Source organism: Petaurus breviceps, unplaced genomic scaffold (genome assembly GCF_028583685.1).
Source record: "Petaurus breviceps papuanus isolate PSGF00001 unplaced genomic scaffold, PetGlider_PUasm1.0 582, whole genome shotgun sequence".
Taxonomy (NCBI): Eukaryota; Metazoa; Chordata; class Mammalia; order Diprotodontia; family Petauridae; genus Petaurus; species Petaurus breviceps.
This window is the reverse complement of record NW_027186390.1, coordinates 13,504,572-13,523,942: the sequence shown is the minus strand read 5'-3', so window position 1 is coordinate 13,523,942 and position 19,371 is coordinate 13,504,572. Positions and strand designations below refer to the sequence as shown.

The 19,371-nt window shown below is 36.3% G+C and overlaps 1 protein-coding gene across 4 annotated transcripts in view; it reads left to right on the top strand.

Annotated features, from left to right (window-relative positions):
- The window catches only part of GMDS (GDP-mannose 4,6-dehydratase), a 799,941-nt gene that overhangs the window by 332,131 nt on the left and 448,439 nt on the right, over positions 1–19,371 (top strand). For all 4 annotated transcript variants that reach the window (XM_069103602.1, XM_069103600.1, XM_069103601.1 and 1 more), the window contains exons 5-6: positions 7,490–7,682; positions 8,502–8,606. In XM_069103602.1, coding sequence (XP_068959703.1) covers positions 7,490–7,682; positions 8,502–8,606 — 298 coding nt within the window. The remainder of the gene's footprint in view (positions 1–7,489; positions 7,683–8,501; positions 8,607–19,371) is intronic.

The following is a 19,371-nucleotide window of genomic DNA, read 5'->3' as shown; positions in this document are numbered from 1 at the left end:
CTCTCTCTCTCTCTCTCTCTCTCTCTCTGTCTCTGTCTGTCTGTCTCTGTTTCTACTAAGAAGTTTTTGGCTATTTGCCTATCCTTTTAAAAACTGAATTAGTTCTATATACAGGGTTCATGCTGTTCTTAATTGTGTGATAAGGTCATTTTGGAACTGTGTACAAAAGCTTCAGACATGATGTTATTTGACATCAGTAGTCATTGATGATTTTTTTTGAGAGGTAAAAAAGTAGATGGCAGGATTGTTTATTTATGTGTTTTTGCATCTATTCATCTATTTACCTATGTGTTTATTCATTCATTCATTTATCTTTAGATTAATTTGGCTATTTATTTATTTACTTTTGTATGGGCTTGTTTTACTGACAGAGCCTAACATTTCATTCAGTTTTATTGAACAATATCATTGCAACACTCAGCTCAGAGGTACTAACTTAGGTCTTTACCCTTTTGGTTGAATCAGCATTGTATTTGTAGTCAAACTAACTGGGTCTGAGCCCTGCCTCTGTCACCTAGAAGCTGTTTGACCTTTGGGTCAAGTCACCTGACCCTTTTAGTCTGTTTTTTCCTCTGTAAAATGGGAATAATAATACAAGTACCACCCCCCCCCCTTTGCAAGGTTGTTATGAAGAAAGTACTTTGTTAAACAAAGTATTACATAATTGGATAAAATGGATAGCACATACTTGTTAACTCTTATTAAGAGTCAAAGAAAGAACACAATCAGTTTTATTTAAGATGGGTTTCTATAACTGTTTTACATATAGCACATAGCAGGTAAGATATAAGTTAAGCCTTTGTAATTATAATGATGAAGTTTGCCTTCTCCCTTTCCCCCCAAAAGTTAAGACAAGAAAACATACCTCCTTCTCTTTTTTATAGACGGGAGAACATTGGTGTGAAGCATGCATAAACTGCCATGTGTGGTCTGCTAACCCCCTTCTGCTCTATTCACTGCTCCTCCTAGCCACCCCAAAATTGCTGTTATTTTGATAGAAATGTCTTGCCTGTGAACGACTAAAGAAAATTCACAAAAACCATGACAAAAAAAATTACACTCTGTTTTCATCATTTAAGACTAAGCTCTAAACATTGTTTCAATATATATTCCTACATGTATTAGTTATTCAGTTATTTGAATTATTCAGTTATATCCTTATTCCAACCCCCAGTTTTTTTCTTTAAATCATCTACTTCAAGTCTGAATATTTACAAAGTCCCCAGAGTTCTTTATATTTATATACTACATAGTCATTGAAGGACAAGGTCTTAGAGAAAAATTGTTTTTTTTTTAAAGATAGCTAAAAAAATTATTCACTGGGGCATGTATTCATATTCACACAAAAAAGACTTGCTATGGAGAGAACACTCCACTAGCTCTAGCACTGCCATTAAGTAAGTAATTTAGTCTTAGCGGATCTCAGGGAACTCCTAAATAAAACTGAGAATGTTTGCTCTATTTGCCTCCCCCACAAAGATGATGCTGAAGGTCTCGTTTCCACATTGTTATAAAGGATTCCTGCAGGCCACCACTGTCAGTCGTGATACAAATAATAACAGTTTTCACTTCCGGTGATTTAGGATTTACAGAGCACTCCCTCACAATGACGCAGTGAGATAGGGAATACCAGTATAAGCAGTCCTTTTGCATACAGGGAAACTGAGGCTACCAGAGAGGTTAAATCAGAGCGAGTACTTGAAGCAGTCTTCTTTCCCTAAGACCTGTTGTGCTAAAATAAAATAACTAAATGCAAAGAAGATAATGGATATAAAGGTGCTTTGAAACTTGTAGGCCTTTATACAAATGCTAGATGCTATTTCTTGGAATTGGAATTGTTACATTATACCCATAGTTGCTCCGTGATTATGGGTATCTCATTTCTGAGTCTCACTTTCCCCCTCTACAAAATAGGAATATCCATGTATGAGAGATAGAAACCTGGCCTTGGTGTCAGAAAGCCCTGGGTGCCAGTCCTTCCTCTGACTCATACTAGCTTTGTGACTCTGGGCAAGTAAATTTACTTTACTTCTCAGCTCTCTAAGCTGTACATTACAAACAAATTGATGGCTTGTACTGGTAAAGGGAGTTTCCACATGTGAGTACACAGTCTGTCGCTCTGAAATCACTGGTTGAGATGTGCACATGCATAAGTATTTATGTATGGACTCCTCTCGGCTATATTCCAGACTTCTTCTACTATCCTACCATTTCCTCCATCTGCTTTTCTATCTCCCTCCTTCCTTTCAGCTTCTGTTTGTGGCTACTCCTTGATGGAAGAGTCTGTCTTTCTTTTTGTTTGTTTTTCTAAGCTCAATACCTAGAACATATCAAACACTTAATAAATGCTTATTGCCTGACTGAATGAAGTGCAAACATACCAAAACTTTGAGCCTAGGCTACTGTGATAATGGTGGTAATAGTAATAGAGAAGTTCAGAATAAGGGTAGTTTGGAGAAAAAGATAATGTTTCTGATATGAGATGACTACAGGATATCCAATTTGAAATATTCACAGGGCGATTGGAAATATGTGCCTGTAGTTCAGCAGACAAAATAGACCTGAATAATCACCTGCAGAGAGATGATAATTGCACCCATGGGGGCTCATGAGATCACAGAGTGAGACAGTTATAGAGTGAAAAGAGAAGGACCATGACACAGCCTTAGGAAACATTTCCTTTGTTAATGGGCACGGCATGGGAAAGGACCAGCAAAGGATACTGAGAACTAGCAGCTGGACAGATAGGAGGACGTCCAGGAGAGCAGTGTCATGAAAACCTAGTGGAGTGACAGTATCTTGAAGAATGTGACTCATGGTGTCAGATACTACAAAGATGTCAAGGAGAATGAGGGTTGAGAAAAGGCCATTAGATATGGCAATTAAGAGACCATTTGTAACTTGGAGAGAGCATGGAGTGAAATGATGAGGTTCGAAGCCACATGTAGAAAGTTTAAAATGGAGGGAGGAGAGGAAACTGAGGCACCAAGTGAAGACTGTTTTCTCATAGTGTAGCCACAAAGGGGAGGAGAGAAATAGATGTGAACTTCCCTGGAGCAGTGTAGCTTATCACTTTGTCTCCACCTCAGTGGAGAGGGCCTAAAACACTGAGAAGATATGTGAGTCCACAGTCACAGTTTATGCCAGAAGTGGGACTTGAATCCCACTGTTGTTGACTTTGATGACAGTCATCTTTCTAGCATATGTTAGCTTATATAGCAGATGTTAACTTATAAAAATAATGATAATTATTCCTTCAAAATATTGTAAGTGCTTCATGTTCCTGTACAATTTCTATAGTAGGGCCTAGTTAAAATAGACTAAATGTTCAGATACATGTGTGTTCTGACCATTTTCCAACTGAGATTGTCATAAATATTCATCATAAGTTATGTGAAGTGGCCACAGGAAGAATATATTATTTACTGTGAAATAAAACATTTAATTATCAACTTACATGCAAATCTTTTGTTTTTACCACTTGATTAGTCCATCTACTTTTTCATCATGCATTTCTTTGATTACATTTTTTCCTCTTGTTCTCACAATTCCTTTATTAGTGGTGCATTCTGGTCACACATTATCCTCTCCCTTTCCTTTCTGATTGATTCTCATTTTTAATTATCTAGAGACTATTATTTGCCTAACCATTAATACTATCCCAAAGGACCATATTACTTCCCTTATCAAAACACTTTAAATTTGCTTTATCTGCCACTTTTCATCATCTTTAAGTTCAGCACCACGTAGACACATGTTAACTCCAAAATGTTTTTGAGATCATTCCTTTATTTTTCTGATGGAAAGGTTGTATTTTGCCACTAAGGTGTATTTATGGGTGATCCTACCTTATGGTCTTCTTGATAATGCACTACTATTTCATCCACTACAGATGGGCTCTAAAATGAATATAGCTTCTGTGGAATTCTCTATAGCACTGAGCAGTGTTTAAGTGAGGTGCTAGAAAATTATTCACTCTGCTCAGACATAAAGAATGGCAGTATTGACTACAAAATACTGTTTTATGAGTTATTATTTTCAGATCATTCAGAAAAAAAAAACCTCTGTTACCAGTGGGAATATATTTTCAAGGTTAACTGAATCTCTGTCTCTACCAAATATAACTATCAGTTTTTAATTTGGTTGATTGACTCAGTGATGGCACGTTTGTGGTTCCTTGGTCCCAAAGAGATAAAGGGCTACTTTAATATTCCTATGCACCAAGAAATCTTTTCATTTCAATTAATTGTTAAGTTCTCTAACATATATGGGGGCTTAGAGGAGGATGGCTACTTTATAAGTTATTCTTAGGGCAGTGGGTGGTGCAGTGAGTGGATAGAACACTCGGCTTGGTATCAGCAAGACTTATTCAAGAGTTCAAATCCAGCCTCAGACACTTACTAGCTATGTGTGTGACCCTGGGCACGTTAAATCTTTGCCTCAGTTCCTTGTCTGTAAAAATGAGCTGGAGAAAGAAATGGCAAACCACTCCAGCATCTTTGCCAAGAAAACCTCAAATAAGGTCACAAAGACTTGGACACAACTGAACAACCAAAAGTTGTTATTGACCCCACGATTAAAAGGATCATCACAGTTACTATTTGGTGGGAAATAGGGGGAAAAATTTTGCTGAGCCCCCTCTTAAAATAGAGACCTTGAAGCCCATGGCCCTGCCCGCCAGTCACTAGGTCCAACCAGAGGGGCAGAGGCTACTGAGATGTGAGTGCCAGGCAGATTGAGTTGTGCAGCATAATGAGATTTCCCAATGATGAATTTCCTGGGGAAGGAAGGCATGTTTAAGAGTTCCAGGGAAGTTTAAAAGCAGTGTATCTGGTGGAAAATGAGGAGAAAAAACTGCGCTACCCTATTTCCTGTCATTATAATGGTGAGGAAAAAAAGTACTATTTGACTTATGCTGAAAATGATTCTGTACAGTCTCCCAGAGCCTTATGGAGGTACAGGTAGTGGATAAACTGACATAGCAACTAGGATAATAACAACTCCATTCAGGTGCAACTTTCCTTCTGTCGTTGCTCTTTAATTGATCTAGCCGAAAGTCCTGAAAGGACTCTCTTCTGGACAGGTAAGTTTATATTAGATAAAAAAGTATGGAAAAAGCAGCCCATTTGGTATTCTCCTATTCATAACCCTTCTTGAAATGAAACTTAAGTCAGTCAACACACATTTAGTAAGCACTTACTATGCCAGGCGGTGTCTCAGAGTTCTCTATTATTATCTAGGGATAGTTAAGTATGAATAATAATAACGTCAAGTCAACCCCATTTCTTTAATGCCTACTGTGTGTCAGGCACTGGGCTTAAGTATGAAGATTTATGTAGGAAGTACTTTATATGCCTTCTTTCACTGGGGCCTATGAAGTAGGTACCTCACCTTTTTACCTCCATTTTAGAGATGGGGAAACAGGAAGCTCAGAGAGGTTGTGGTTTGACATGGTCACACAGCCAGTGTCAGAATCATAATATAAACTCTTCTTCCTGACTTCAACTCCAGCAGTCTGTGAACGGATGAACAAGTATTAAGTGTTTATGTGCAAAGCCAAATGTCCTAAGTGTAAGGGATACAAAAAGTAAAATAATATCTTCCCTCAGGGAGCTCACCTTTTAATTGGGGAGACAACACATAGGAAAGATTTCAGCCATAAACTGGGTGGACAGAGACACTGGTCCTTAGAGTACAATGGCAAAGAAATGGTAATAATACATCATCTTTGATGTCATTTCCACTGCTCACATCAGAATACTTTCTAATGTTGAACCTTTTAACAGTGCTAAGGACTTTAGTAGATAAAACTTCTTGGTCTCCAGTAACTGTCTTATATACTTTAAAGGTAGTTGCTAGGGCACATCTCCACAGGGATTGTTTCCCTGCTAATTGCTATAAGTACTAGGCTTGAAGCAGCACCGGGGCCTGGGGATACTGTCACTGTCAGGAATTTGGGTCCAGACTCCTGGGTTATTATCTCTATTGGACTCTGAGGAAAGGTGGCAGTGGTAGTTTACCTATCTCTCCATCAGGGTGCCTTATTGTTTTAGCTAGTCTGGCTGTCTTGCCCTATAGTGGTTTGGCAGTTGGTGGAGGTGATTGGTTCCTTCTCTGCAGGAGTTGCTTTCCTAGATAATAGCTGAGGGAGAATGAGCTGGAAGTCGGGCAGGTGGTCTAGGATGCTTTACTTTTCCTCATACTCTTGAATTCCAGATTCTGGTCTGTCTTTATCCTGGTGCCAGAGTAGATGGTGGGAGTGATGGTGGCTTGACGCCCCTAGCTCAAGCTCCCCCCAGTCTCTTCCTCAGAGTGCCTTATTGCTTAAATTAGATTTCCTGTCTAGTATGCCACACTGCCTGTCCAAATCATGAAGTGTGATTCCTTCTACTCTCCTACCTCCCATTTATTTCATAGCTGCCATTTGAGCTTAACCTTCAGGCCTAAATGAAATGAGTTTAGTAGTCTGAACAGAGTCCCTAGTGAACAATAGACCATGTTACCAAAACACCATATGCATATACAAAACTATCAGCTTCTCCTCAAGAAACACTCAGTACTGGGCAAACATGAAGGCAGAATTACCTCACACCCTCTAGAGAGTGATTTTTCCAGGTGAAGATTGAGGTCATTCATAAGACAGCAGGGAAAAAGTGTGCATTGCATTGTGCTTGGCCCTCTTTGGCCTGGGAATATACCAAGGACCACATTTTGTAGCATAGCCACTGTAACCTCATTATTTGTTTGGTATAGGTAACATGTAGTTTTCTCCTTTTTTAGGCTTGTGCAAATTGAATTCATTTGCCCTTAGTACATTTCAATGATTTGTGCATGTTTATTGAGAAATGGACCTGTAGGGGGAAAAGTCTCTAAATAATATACATTTTAAAAATTAAATACCTGCAGAGTTGTTTTTTTTTAATACATTTTAAAAATTAAACAACTGCAGAGTTGTTTTTTTTAAACTAGAAGACATAACTTTCTAAAATCATTTTTTTAAGTGGAAGAGCATTTTGCTTTGAGAACATTCCTCCTTAATACTTTCCTCTTCAGAGGGTACTTAATCGCTTGTAAAATATGTCTAATTTGGTGTATCTTACTACAAGAAGCACAATGTGAAATTATAAAAGCCTCAGTCAAGTTAGTTATAGATACTAGAAATTATTCTCACTTTCAGAAATTGGATAGTTTCCTGACGATTATGACCAGGGGCATATATGGGATATTTTGAAGATGGTATATGAGGGGAATTAATATATATCCCTGTTATGACATTTCTCAGCCATAAGAACCAGTAGTTTTTCCTTGATATATAGAACCTAATGATAATCTGGCCTTTGGATTTGAAAATAACTTCTCCTTTATTTCACAAACTTAAATACAGAAAGTGTGGGGGAAACTGTACAAAGTTGAGTATGTGACAATCATGTGACATCTTGGACATCATATAAATTTGTTTCTTTATCTTTTTTTTGTTTCTAATTTCTAGATTTCTTTTGACCTTGCTGAATATACTGCTGATGTGGATGGTGTTGGCACTCTACGACTTCTTGATGCAATCAAAACTTGTGGCCTTATCAATTCCGTAAAGTTCTACCAAGCCTCAACAAGTGAACTTTATGGGAAAGTACAAGAAATACCACAAAAGGAGACTACCCCTTTTTATCCTCGATCACCATATGGTGAGAATGTGTGTGTGTCTGTGTACATGTATGTGTACATGTACATGTCCGTTTTAGGGTGTGTGTGTGTTTCTGGTTTAATTCTGTACATGTCTCAGGGCTGAAGTCATTTGGGTGTGAGATTAACATTAAGATAGACTAAAAGTGACTAGACTTGTTGAGAGGCATACCTTTATAAATTGCTAAATAAAAGTATTTGCTGCCATTGCCTCAGGGATGGAAATTACCACCTCACTTCAGGGAACCTTGTTCATTCAGCTCTCCCATACAGAACACTTTAAAAGGAAAATTAGACTCAACATGATTCTTTTTATTGAAAGGTTGTGAGATCATGTTGAAGTGATAAGATTTCATGTTTTTTGTTTCCTCAATCATAGTGTCCTAAGAGTGCCTTTCTTCAGAACATATGCTAATTCTGGAATATTGTTAAAGCAGCATTTATAAAAGGCTCCAGTGATAGTTTCAAATCAGAGTGTTAAAATGCCATATTTTTACTAACTTACCGCCACTGTTGTTTTTTTTTTTAACTAGGAAAGGTCAAAACCATATGTTTCACATATTCTATTCCTGTTTCTTGTATGTGAAAAGAACTGTACACTAGTGTAAGAAAAAAAATAAGTAGTTATATATTTCCCAGTAGAAGTATTCATAGTAGAGCAAAAGTTTAATTTGGTACTTCTCATTTGACTGTTCTTTCTTGTTCTGGGTTTCTTTTGATTTTTATATCTTTTTATAATTATGCATTGGTCATGTCCTGAAAATTGTTAGAAATTGACTTTCTAAAATTCTTATATTATTTTTAAATAAATTCCTCCTCAGGAGCAGCGAAACTTTATGCTTACTGGATTGTGGTGAACTTCCGCGAGGCCTACAACCTGTTTGCTGTGAATGGTATTCTTTTCAATCATGAGAGTCCCAGAAGAGGTTAGTAAATCTTAGGCTTGAGTGCACAGAGGGTCTTGGGTAAAAAAAAAAAATGGGGAAAAAGGGTCAGTATTAACATAGTAAAAGAATATATGTATTCTAATCCTTTTGACTATGTGAAGTGGATAAACAAAGAAATAGCAATCCAGGTTTATTCAGTACAGGTTATTTCTTAAGCCCATTCCTGGAATGCATTTATGGTGGAAAAAACACTCTACTCATCCATGACGAGGACAGAAAAACTATTTACCTTCTTGACCTTCTGAAAGAAGACCATAAAGAGAAAAAGTTATATTTGAAATGCCTAGTATGCCAAGTTACTAACAGAATCTCTGTTTATAAGTAATAAAACATTATTTATTATTAAATTTTGGAATGTACCTTTCACGTCATTGGTAAAGGGCACTTCTGGTGAAGAAATTCTGTCTTCCAATCCAGATCATCACCTGCTCTGCAATTTATTGTTTAAGACAGGTGTTTAGGCTTCTTCGGCTATGCCACTTTATCTCTAGGTCAAGAGCAAAAATTCATTCAAAAATTTCATTGAAAAATTTCACTTTGTACCTTTTTAAAATTTCTGCAAATTTCCCGTCAATTAAAAATGCCCACAACTTATTCAACATATTATTCACGGAGGGAAAAGTGATAGAACTGTCTATATTTCAATATAATAGTACTGCAGGGGAACATCAGTGTGTATTTCTTCCCCCTATAGAGGTTTCTATCCATACCTTCTTATCATGGGATATTCTTAGCCATGTCATCCTAGGAAAATTTGTAGATTGTTTACCTGACATGCTGGAAGTCCTTCTCTGTATCTTCCCTTATTATACATGTACTACTCAATTCAGCACTTGTAATACCTGCTTCTTGTCCTTTGTTCTTGCCACATGACTTGTTCCCCTCCTTTGTAGGATGATTTTTAAATCACTTCTTGTGTCTAAGTCCTCCTTGGGAATATATTCTAACCTATTTATCTTTCCATCACCCTTTGGAGAGAGAATTGCCATTTTGAATTTTCAGAGAATGTTTCATAATTTAAAGTCCTGTGGCATTCCCAGAAGAATATTGCTATTAAAAATAAAGATCCTTTTCCTAGGTAGCAGTACAGAGGGGAAATCTTCATGGTTCCCTCTGCTATTTGCCTTACCTTGAATTTGAATTTTTTTAAGTGGATTCTGACTCCATCAGACCATACTCTGAGGTCTCAAGCAGGAGTCCAGCTCAGACTGTCTCTTAACTTCAACTTCTCTTCTCTTCCTAAGTTCTGTTCTTCATCCTTCTTGTGACTTTACTCCCTGGTGCATCAGGAAATTGACACTACCTGAATCCAGCACAGTGCTTAAGCAGTCTCATGATTGCTGGTTCTTTTTAGAGGCTGACTAAACCTGAAGCCCCGGCTGATACACTATGTTGTTGAGTGACTGTTGTGATGAATGTTCAACAACCTAACACTATTCAGTATTGGAAAGATATACAGCCTACCCTTTTTTAGGTTCATTTGTGTTACTGAAGGAAAACCCTTTAAGATATTCTTCTGGGAGTGGCTAGGTGGCAGTGAATAGAGCGCCGGCCTTGGAGTCAGGAGGACCTGAGTTCAAATCCAGCCTCAGACACTTAACACTTAACCTTGGGCAAGTCACTTAATCCCCATTGCCCTACCTTTCCTCCTTTCCCCCTAACAAAAGCAAAAAAAAAAAAAGGTTATCCTTTTAAATAATTAAAAATTTCCCGATTAAATAATTAAATAATTTTCCTGATTTTTTATTTTAGAAATACAATTAGATTTAGAAAACCTGTGCTATAAACTATAGTTTTATTTTCTATTTTATGTATGCATATTCCTCTTATTTTCCTCCTTTATCTTGAGAAATGAAAAATAAATTTTCCTTAAAATCAATATATCAATACAATTCAAACATTTAAACTTCCTACAATACTTGAATCTTGCAAGCATATTAATTTTAATGAAAGTTCCCCAATGAATTCCTCAAAAAAATTTTTGGAAGCAGGTTACTCTAAATTTGGGAAAAGTCTAAATCATGGTCTAGTATATATGGAATCTTCAAGTTTTAACTACACATAGTAATTTAAGTTATCTGTTAAGACAGTATTTCTAAATAGAGCTCCAGCTAGACATGCTATGATGAATGGATACGATTAATTTGTAATTAGCAAAATACTTTTGCACACCCACAATTTACTGTGGCACTTTTAAATAGTTTAATACTTTTAAGTAAGTTCAGCATTCTCCGTCAGCCTTTTTTTGCACTAGTAACTCAATTAGCAGACTCTCTATTTCTTAGATGCTGTAAAGATAAAGTTCAGCACAGGCCAGACTGAATGAACACAGATGCTAAATTAGTGAAAGTGCAAATTAATGAGGCTTTACAGCATTACAAGATTTTCTTTCTTCCTGGCAATAAAATAAGTCTGGAATAGGTTTTGTGACATAAACTACTTTTCTTAATGCGAAATAATTGGCAAAGACTATTTTTGAATTAGTGCATATTATTCCATGAGATAAGTTGTAACTTTAAAAAAATGTGGATAGTTCTGCCTAGAATTTTTTTTTTAATATAATGATGTAGACAGTCAGGCCTGGAGACTAATAACTTTTCCCATTCCCAGGCTCCTCATTCATTTCTGTGCATAAATATTCCAAGGGTAATCTACTAATCGTAGCTCTCAGTAGACTTCTGTTGGCTGGTTGACCTCTCCCAGGCCTGCTCCATTACATACATTTGCACAGCCAAGCTCTGGAAAAGCATTTTCATTATTTCCTGTGGACTAGCTAAGCCCAAGATGTATATCAATGGGACTGTACAAGTGTCCCTTGTGAATGTTTTATACCTCCCGTGTCCATGTATAAATAGATAGCAGCACTGTGTGGCAATAGAAGAAGCTATCTTCTTTTTTTTTTAATTAAAAAAATAATAAGGAAGGAAGGTATTATTTGTTGTGAAAAGAACCCTGGGCTAAGAATCAGGATACCTAAATTCTGTCTGCTCCTTGAATTGCTATACAAATTTCAGCAATCCATTCAGCTTGAGTCTCAACTCTCAAATGGAGATAATTATACTTCCATGACCTTCCTTATAACATTATTGTGAGGAAAAGAAGCTTTTTCTGTCCGTGTGTCTTAGACTCCTTGTCCCTAAAATGGATTCGATGATAACAGCTCCATATCTATTTCACTGACTTGTGACAAGAATCTAATGAGCAAATTCTTGTGGAAATGCTTTGAAAAGAGTAAAGCAACATAAAAATGTGAGATATCATTATTATTAAACATGATAGTGTATTTTAGTGTATAGCAGTCTGGACTTGAGGTTAGGAAAGCCTGGGTTTGAATTCTACTTCAGATACCTACTAGCTAAATGATGACTGGACAAAATACTTATCCTCTCAAGACCTCAGTTTCCTCATCTGTAAAATGAGGCGATTGGCCTCTAAAGGTCCCTTCCAACTCCAAATATATAATCTTATGATCCTATCGTAAGCCATTCTACCCTTCAAATTCAAGCTGCTGTTAGGGAATCAATGGGAAAATCCAAAACAATTATTGGGTATGCCCTAAAATCAGTACACATTCGGTCCAGTCTTCTATACGTTTTGATGTAGAATCCATACTACTGATGTAGAATCATACAGTGATTATTCTTGTGCAGAATGATAAACCCTTGGTACAAGAGCCTTGAAAATCCAAAATAGATTCAGTTATGTTCCCTTTATCCTGTTTCCCAAATCAGAAAAATTAGACTAAAATTAAAAAAAAACAACAACATTGATTCTCTGTCTTCTATCAATGTTGTCTCAGAAAAATCCTTGTGGCTCAGAAAAATCAGCAAAAATAATCTATGTGATGACTTCATCTGAGTATATGTATGATATTCTGTCCTACTAGACTAATACATTGTTGAAAGATCTCTAATAGTCCGGGTGGAAGTAAAGCTCAGAGTTAGAGGTTTGGCTTAGAGTTGACTCAGAATTTCAATTTCCCAGAATACTGACCTTTGCAAGCATTTCATGTTAGAGAAGTTCTCCTGTTCTCTGTTTCTATATGATAATGACAACAGACATGCATACATGACTTTTGATTGCCTTTATAGGAAGGCTAACATTTTTTGGTGTGGGCACCTCACTGATACTTCTCGCTTGCCAGCCTTGCCAGCAACAGTACAGTCTGAGTAATTTCCAAAGTTTTTGTCACAGTGAAGCATATCATGATAAGAGCGATTCCTTATATCTCTTTACCTGCTCTACTCCAAATGATATCTGGAATTTTTTTTTTAATGAATTAAGAAAAAAAATTTTTTGAAAATTCCATAATGTCCTTTCAGGTAATTCCGAGTCATCCCTGGGTAACACAAAATCAGAGGCTGGAAATGATAATCTAATGAATAAGATACCAGGCTAATAGTAAGGGTTTGTTCTCTGCATTCTGTCATTCATTCACTTTATGACCTAAGGAAAGTTAATTAACAATTTGGTGCTATGCTTCTCCATTTACTTATAAAATGAAGATCCTGTAGTGGTAATATTTCCTACAAGTCAATTATTAAATAATGGTTAAATCTCCTAGAATGGGTAGGAGGAAAGAGGGTTTGGTATTATAGTAAATGGGGCACATCCATAGAAATATGGGAAAAGCACATATTCAGAGTTAGGTCTTTGAGTACCCTTGTTTCCTATAGTTAATTTCACAAGTATAACTTTAATGTTATGAGTGCCCAGGAATTTTAAATACTTCACTTTTTTTCTTCTGCTGAAATTTCCTATACCATCCCTTTCTTCTTCCTTCTTAGCTACATAGGGAGCTAGGTCATTCAGTGGAGGAGGAAGGAACAATAAACAGTATATGACACCTCCTATGTGCTAGACATTGTGCTAGATACTTTACAAATATTATCTCATTTGATGTTCAGTGGATAGAGTGCTGTACCTGGGTCAGGATGACCTGAGTTCAGATCCAGTATTAGACTTTTCCTAGCTATTGAACTCTGTGCAAGTCAGTTAATCTCTGTTTGCCGTAGTTTCCTCATTCTCATCCTATCTTTCAGGGTTGTTCTGAGGATAAAATGATACCATATTTGTAAAAATGTTTTAAAAGTCTTAAAGTACTTTATAAATGCTAACTATTATTATTATTTAGGGTCATATAAGGGGTGCATTGGATAGAGCACCAGGCCTGGAGTTACTAAGACTCATCTTCTTGAATTCAACTCTGGTCTCAAATACTTAATACCTGTGTGACCCTAGGCAAGTCACGTAACCCTGTTTTCCTCAGTTTCCTCATCTGTAAAATGAGATGGCAAAGGAAATTGCAAGCCTCTCCATTATCTTTGCGAAGAAAACCCCAAAAAGGGTCACAAAGAGTTAGACATGACTGAGCACCAACAAAAATAATTATTCTTTAATTATTATATTAGAAATATAATGTTGGGGTGGCTGGATGGCACAGTGAATACAGCAACAGCCCTGGAGTCAGGAGGACCTGAGTTCAAATCCAGCCTCAGACACTTCACACTTACTAGCCATGTTACCTTGGGCAAGTCACTTAACCCCAATTGCCCTGCCTTCCCCGCTCCAAAAAGCAAAAAAAGAAATATAATGTTGTTACCTTTCTGTTCTCCCCTTTTTTTTTACCTCATACCACCTTTATATCATCCCTATTCCTCTTCTGTACTTTAGTTGTGATGAAAAGATTGTTCATTCTTGTCAAGATCAAATCCTCTACTTATACTCTTGATTAATCCCTATCCCTATCCTCTGGAAGTTCTTCCTTTCAGTCAATTTCACCTCATCCCCTATTTTTCTTAACTCATCCACTGAGTATTTCTCTGATGTTCATAAATACATTTGTCAACCTCATTATTAAGAAAAAACAAAACAAAAAGGAAAGGCTTTTCTTGACCTTGCCATATCTTCAAGCTATTATTCTGTGTCTTGGCTCTTCATAGTCAAACTTTTAGAAAAAGCCATTGCCTCAACGTAATTTCTTCCCTCTCACTTGTCATACCCTTATAGTCTGGTAACTGATAACTCTTCTCCTCCCACACCCCTCCACTGAAATTGTTTTTCCCAAGGTTAAAAACCTTGCTTCCAACTACTAATTTATTTAAAATAGCATTTATTCAGCACTTAGCAGTGCCAAGCATTGTGCTATACACTTTACAGTTATTATTTTATTTGATCCTCACAGCAACCCTGCAAGGTGGGTGCTATTATTATCCCCATTTTACACAGGAAGAAACTGAGGCAAACAGACATTGAGTAATTTGCCCAGGTCATACAGTTTGAGGCAAGATTTGAACTCAACTCTTCCTGACTTCAGCCTCAGCAGTCTATCCACTGTGCTATCTAGCTGACTCTAGGTTACTAAATTGAATTGATTTTTCTTGAGTCTTCCTACTACTTGACGTTTCCAGACCTTCTGATACTGTCAACTACCCCTTCCTCTTGAATGCTCTCTTATCCCTTGGCTTACGTGACTTTAATCAATCCCTATTTCTCCTCTTCCCTGTCTGCTACCTCTCAGTCTTCTAGACTGGATCATTATCCATGTACCACTCCCTGCTGATGAGTGGTCCTCTGTGACTCAGTCCTAGGCCTGCTTTTCTTTTCCCATTTAAAAATAATAATATTTCCTCCAATTACATGTAAAAACTATGTTTAACATTTTTAAATTTTAATTCCAAATTGTATCCCTCCCTACCCTTCTTGAGGTTGTAAGCAATCTGATATAGGTTATATATGAGCAATCATGTAAAATTTTTCCATACTTAGTCATTTTGTGCAAGATGACTTGAACAAGGAAGGAAGGAAGGAAGGAAGGAAGAAAAATAGCACACTTCATTGTGTATTAAGACAACATCAGTTCTTCCTCTGGAGGTGGATAGCATTTTTCATCATGAATCCTCTGGGATTGTCTTGGATCTTTATATTGCTCAGAATAGCTACATCATTCACAGTTCTTCATTGTACAGTACAATGTTCTTCTCATTCTGTTCCCTTCCCTCACCATCAGTTCATGTAAGTCTTTCCAGGTTTTTCCTGAAACCAGTCTGCTCATCATTTCTTATAGCACAATAGTATTTCATTACAATTATTTACTACAACCCATTCCCCAATTGATGGGCATCTCCTCAATATCCAATTCTTAGCCATTACCAAAAGAGGAACTAGAAATATTTTGTACGAATAGGTTCTTTTCACTTTTTTGTTTAATCTCTTTGGAATACAGCCTGAGCAGTGCCTCTTGTCTTTTCTCTATATTCTCAGTGATCAATTTCCATTTGCTCCTCTGGACTCAAGTTGTCATAGCTATGTAGCTTACTCTCAATATATCAATCCCTAATTTTTCTCCCATATTACCAGTGGCAGCTGGATAGGTTTATCTAGATGTCCTTTAGACATCTCAAACACAGTATTTTAAAGAACAGTAGCTATTACCTCTCTCCAGCATTCTCTATGACCCCTTTCCTAACTTTATTCTTTTTTATTAGTTTACCATTGCCATTTTATTTACCTGCATATGTAAGCTCATGGTCATAATAGATTCTTCCTTCAATATGTTTTTTTTTTATTCTTCCAAAGAGGACTAAAGTGTGAGCAATGCCACTATTTTTTGATAATTTTGGAAGGCAAGGAGGTGGAATTTGTCTCTTAAAATAATATTTTAAAAACAAGTTCTACAAACATACTTAGGAAGAAAATCTTTTTTAAGTGATCTAATCATTCTCAAAATTCTATCAATTCTACCTCTACAACCATTCTCATATCTTCATATCTTACCACTAACATAACCACGACCCTAGTTCAGTCCCTCATTACTGTTAACTTATACTATTGTCATACCCTCCTCATGTATCTAGCTTCCAATCCCTCCATTTTCCCAATTCTCGTGCACACCCCTACCAAAATAATCTTATCCAAATGCAGTTTTGAACCATGACCCTCCCCTGTTCAGAAATCTTTACTTCAGGATAAAATAGAAACTTGTCATCTTGGCATTTGAAGCTTTCACCCTACCTTTCCAGGCTTATTTCACAGGTCTTTCTTTCACATACTCTCTGTTCCAGCAAAACTTACCTATTTGCTGTTCTCTGAACTCTTCTGTCTCTAAGTCTTTGCACAAATTGCCCCTAACATCTGGAATTTACTTTCTTTTTAGCTTCCTCTTAGAAGCCCTAACTTTTCAAGGCTCAGCTCATGTGCCATTTCTTCTGGAAAGCACATTTTCATATTGATTCCGCTGGTTGTAAGGGTTTTCATTCTCCTTATTATCTTGTATATGTTTTTTTGTTTGTTTATTTGTATCTCTGTCTTTATATATCTGAGCCTCTCAGTGCCTTGTGCACAGTAGGTACAATGGATACTTGTTCACTCAATTGAATAAATATTATTTCAAGTGGAAGATGGAGAATTTTTTAAACTTTATGGTCTGGAACTATTTGTGCTGGGTTTGAAGAATGACAACTCAGAAGACCCTCTATAAATCATTATTTCCAAGCTTTGTTGCTAAATTATTTAATGTACTATTTTAAAGTTACCATGAAAAAAGATATTCTGATCATATAATGTGTAGCATGGCTTATCATAAAACTCAATTCTTAGAAATTATTTTAAAAGATAAATTTTGGCTTCTTGCTTTTAAAAAAATACGATTAAAATTAAGCGAACATGAAAATTCATATGGATTTGATCCTGTCAATATTGCTATAAAAGGAATCTTGAGGAACTTTTTTAGTTACGCAGAAATAGTTTCTGAATGATCACTTTTTTATCTCTGTCATTTGGTTCCATGTTCTATCCTTACTTACTAAGAAAAATTAAACAACAAAAACAATTATTAAACTTTTAAGTCTACAGTTTTAAACATTTGCAAGTAAACCCACAGAGCAAACTTTTTGCAGACATTTCTCATTTGGTGAATTCCTATGATTTTAAAAATAAACACACAAGGAAATTTAGAGCTGAGAAGTTCCAGTTTTAACTATGCCACTTTCTCAACCTCGTATCTTATTCAGAAAATATTGCTGTATTTTCAGTTACTAGTATTATTCTGAGTCACAAGCAAATAATCATGTCCCGAATCTTTAAGAAATTCATTAAGTCAGTCATTAACTATTTATTAATTACTTACTGTATGCCAGACACTGTGTTCTACTACATTCTCCTATATGATTATACATTAATGTTTTATAAGCATTAATAATGATGTCTTTTATATGTAAATATATTTTGTATTGTTATTATTTTTCTCTTCCTTCTCCATTTCCATCTTCTGTCTCCTTCATGTTCCTCATTCACAAAGTTAAAATATAATATGATTCTTCTTTTTAGTAAATTGACATGGTGCAGTAGAAACCTAAGCTAACTTGTATTCCATGTCTTTTAAAGGCCTTACTCAATAGGACTGAACAACCAGAATTTTAAGCACTATTTTTTTGTGTCTCAGTGTCTGTAGGCCAGGGTGGAGTTAGTTTAGATTTTATATAGCTAAGGAATGGCTTCCCAGGGTGCCACATTCTTTAAGAAAAGCTGGGAAGTCATGAGTGCACTGTGTGAAAGGGCACTCTGCAATAAACTGGTGCCAGTTTGAGTTGATAGATTCTGCCAATTTTCATTGGTGGGGCCCTTTGCTTTTCATTCTCTCACTTGGATGACAATGGCCTTAGGAAGAAGGACATGGATATTTCCACAATTCAGCACTTTTAGTCCCTTCACTAGGATATTTTAAAAAATTTCACTTGAATCAGCTTGTTTCCTAGATTATTAGGTCAAGCTCTGGGCAATTTATTGACTGCTACTTTCAGAAAAGACAGACGAGGTTGGAAGTTGGTGAAGCAGGCCTGTGCCATAGGCTTTCATTTATTGCAGTGAATCATCATCTGTAATTGGCTTCATCCCTTTGATACCTTTAGTCTGAGTAAGAAATCACGTTCCATGTTGACAGTGTTATTTCTTCCATTCTCCTCCCACTCTGTTCTTTCTTTTTTTTTTTTCCCTTTACTGTTGAAGAATGTGAAACTTCCTCAGTTCTGGCTCAAATAAAGTTTCCTCTGGGTAGCTCTGGTCTTTCTTTTTCAGTTTTTGCAAGTTTAATATTAAGCCCTTTCCTGCTTAACTGAATTTCTCTATTTTGCATGCCATGTACATAAAATACATGGCACCTGAGATAACTGCCCTGCAACATGTACTTATATAGTCTTTTTTTTTCTTTTTTCTTTTTTGGGGGGGAAGGCAGGGCAATTAGAGTTAAGTGGCTTGCCCAAGATCACATGGCTAGTAAGTGTTCAGTGTCTGAGGCTGGATTTGAACTCAGGTCCTCCTGACTCCAGGACCAGTCTATTCACTGTCCCACCTAGCCGCCCCTTATATAGTCTTTTCAAAAAGATTATGACTTAACCTGTGCTGGTCTTTATTTAGGAGAAATTAGTCCCTTGAGGATCCTGTTTTTCTCTAGAATTTTTGTCCTGTATGAGCTATACTGAATTCAGTGGGTCTCATTAACATTAATAACTTGGAAATTTTTCTTCTTTTTACATATTGTTTCAGTATTATAAATGTGATATTTTAGTGATACTTTTGATTCTTATGTGTATATGTGTAAATGTGTTTATGTATATATTATTTTCCTTATCAGTTTTTTTTTTAACAATTTAAAGCATTCTTTGTAGCCTAATCAAATAAACACATTTTTTGGCAAACAAATCTCTAATGCTAGAAACCACTCATCAACAAAAAGTATTAATGAAGA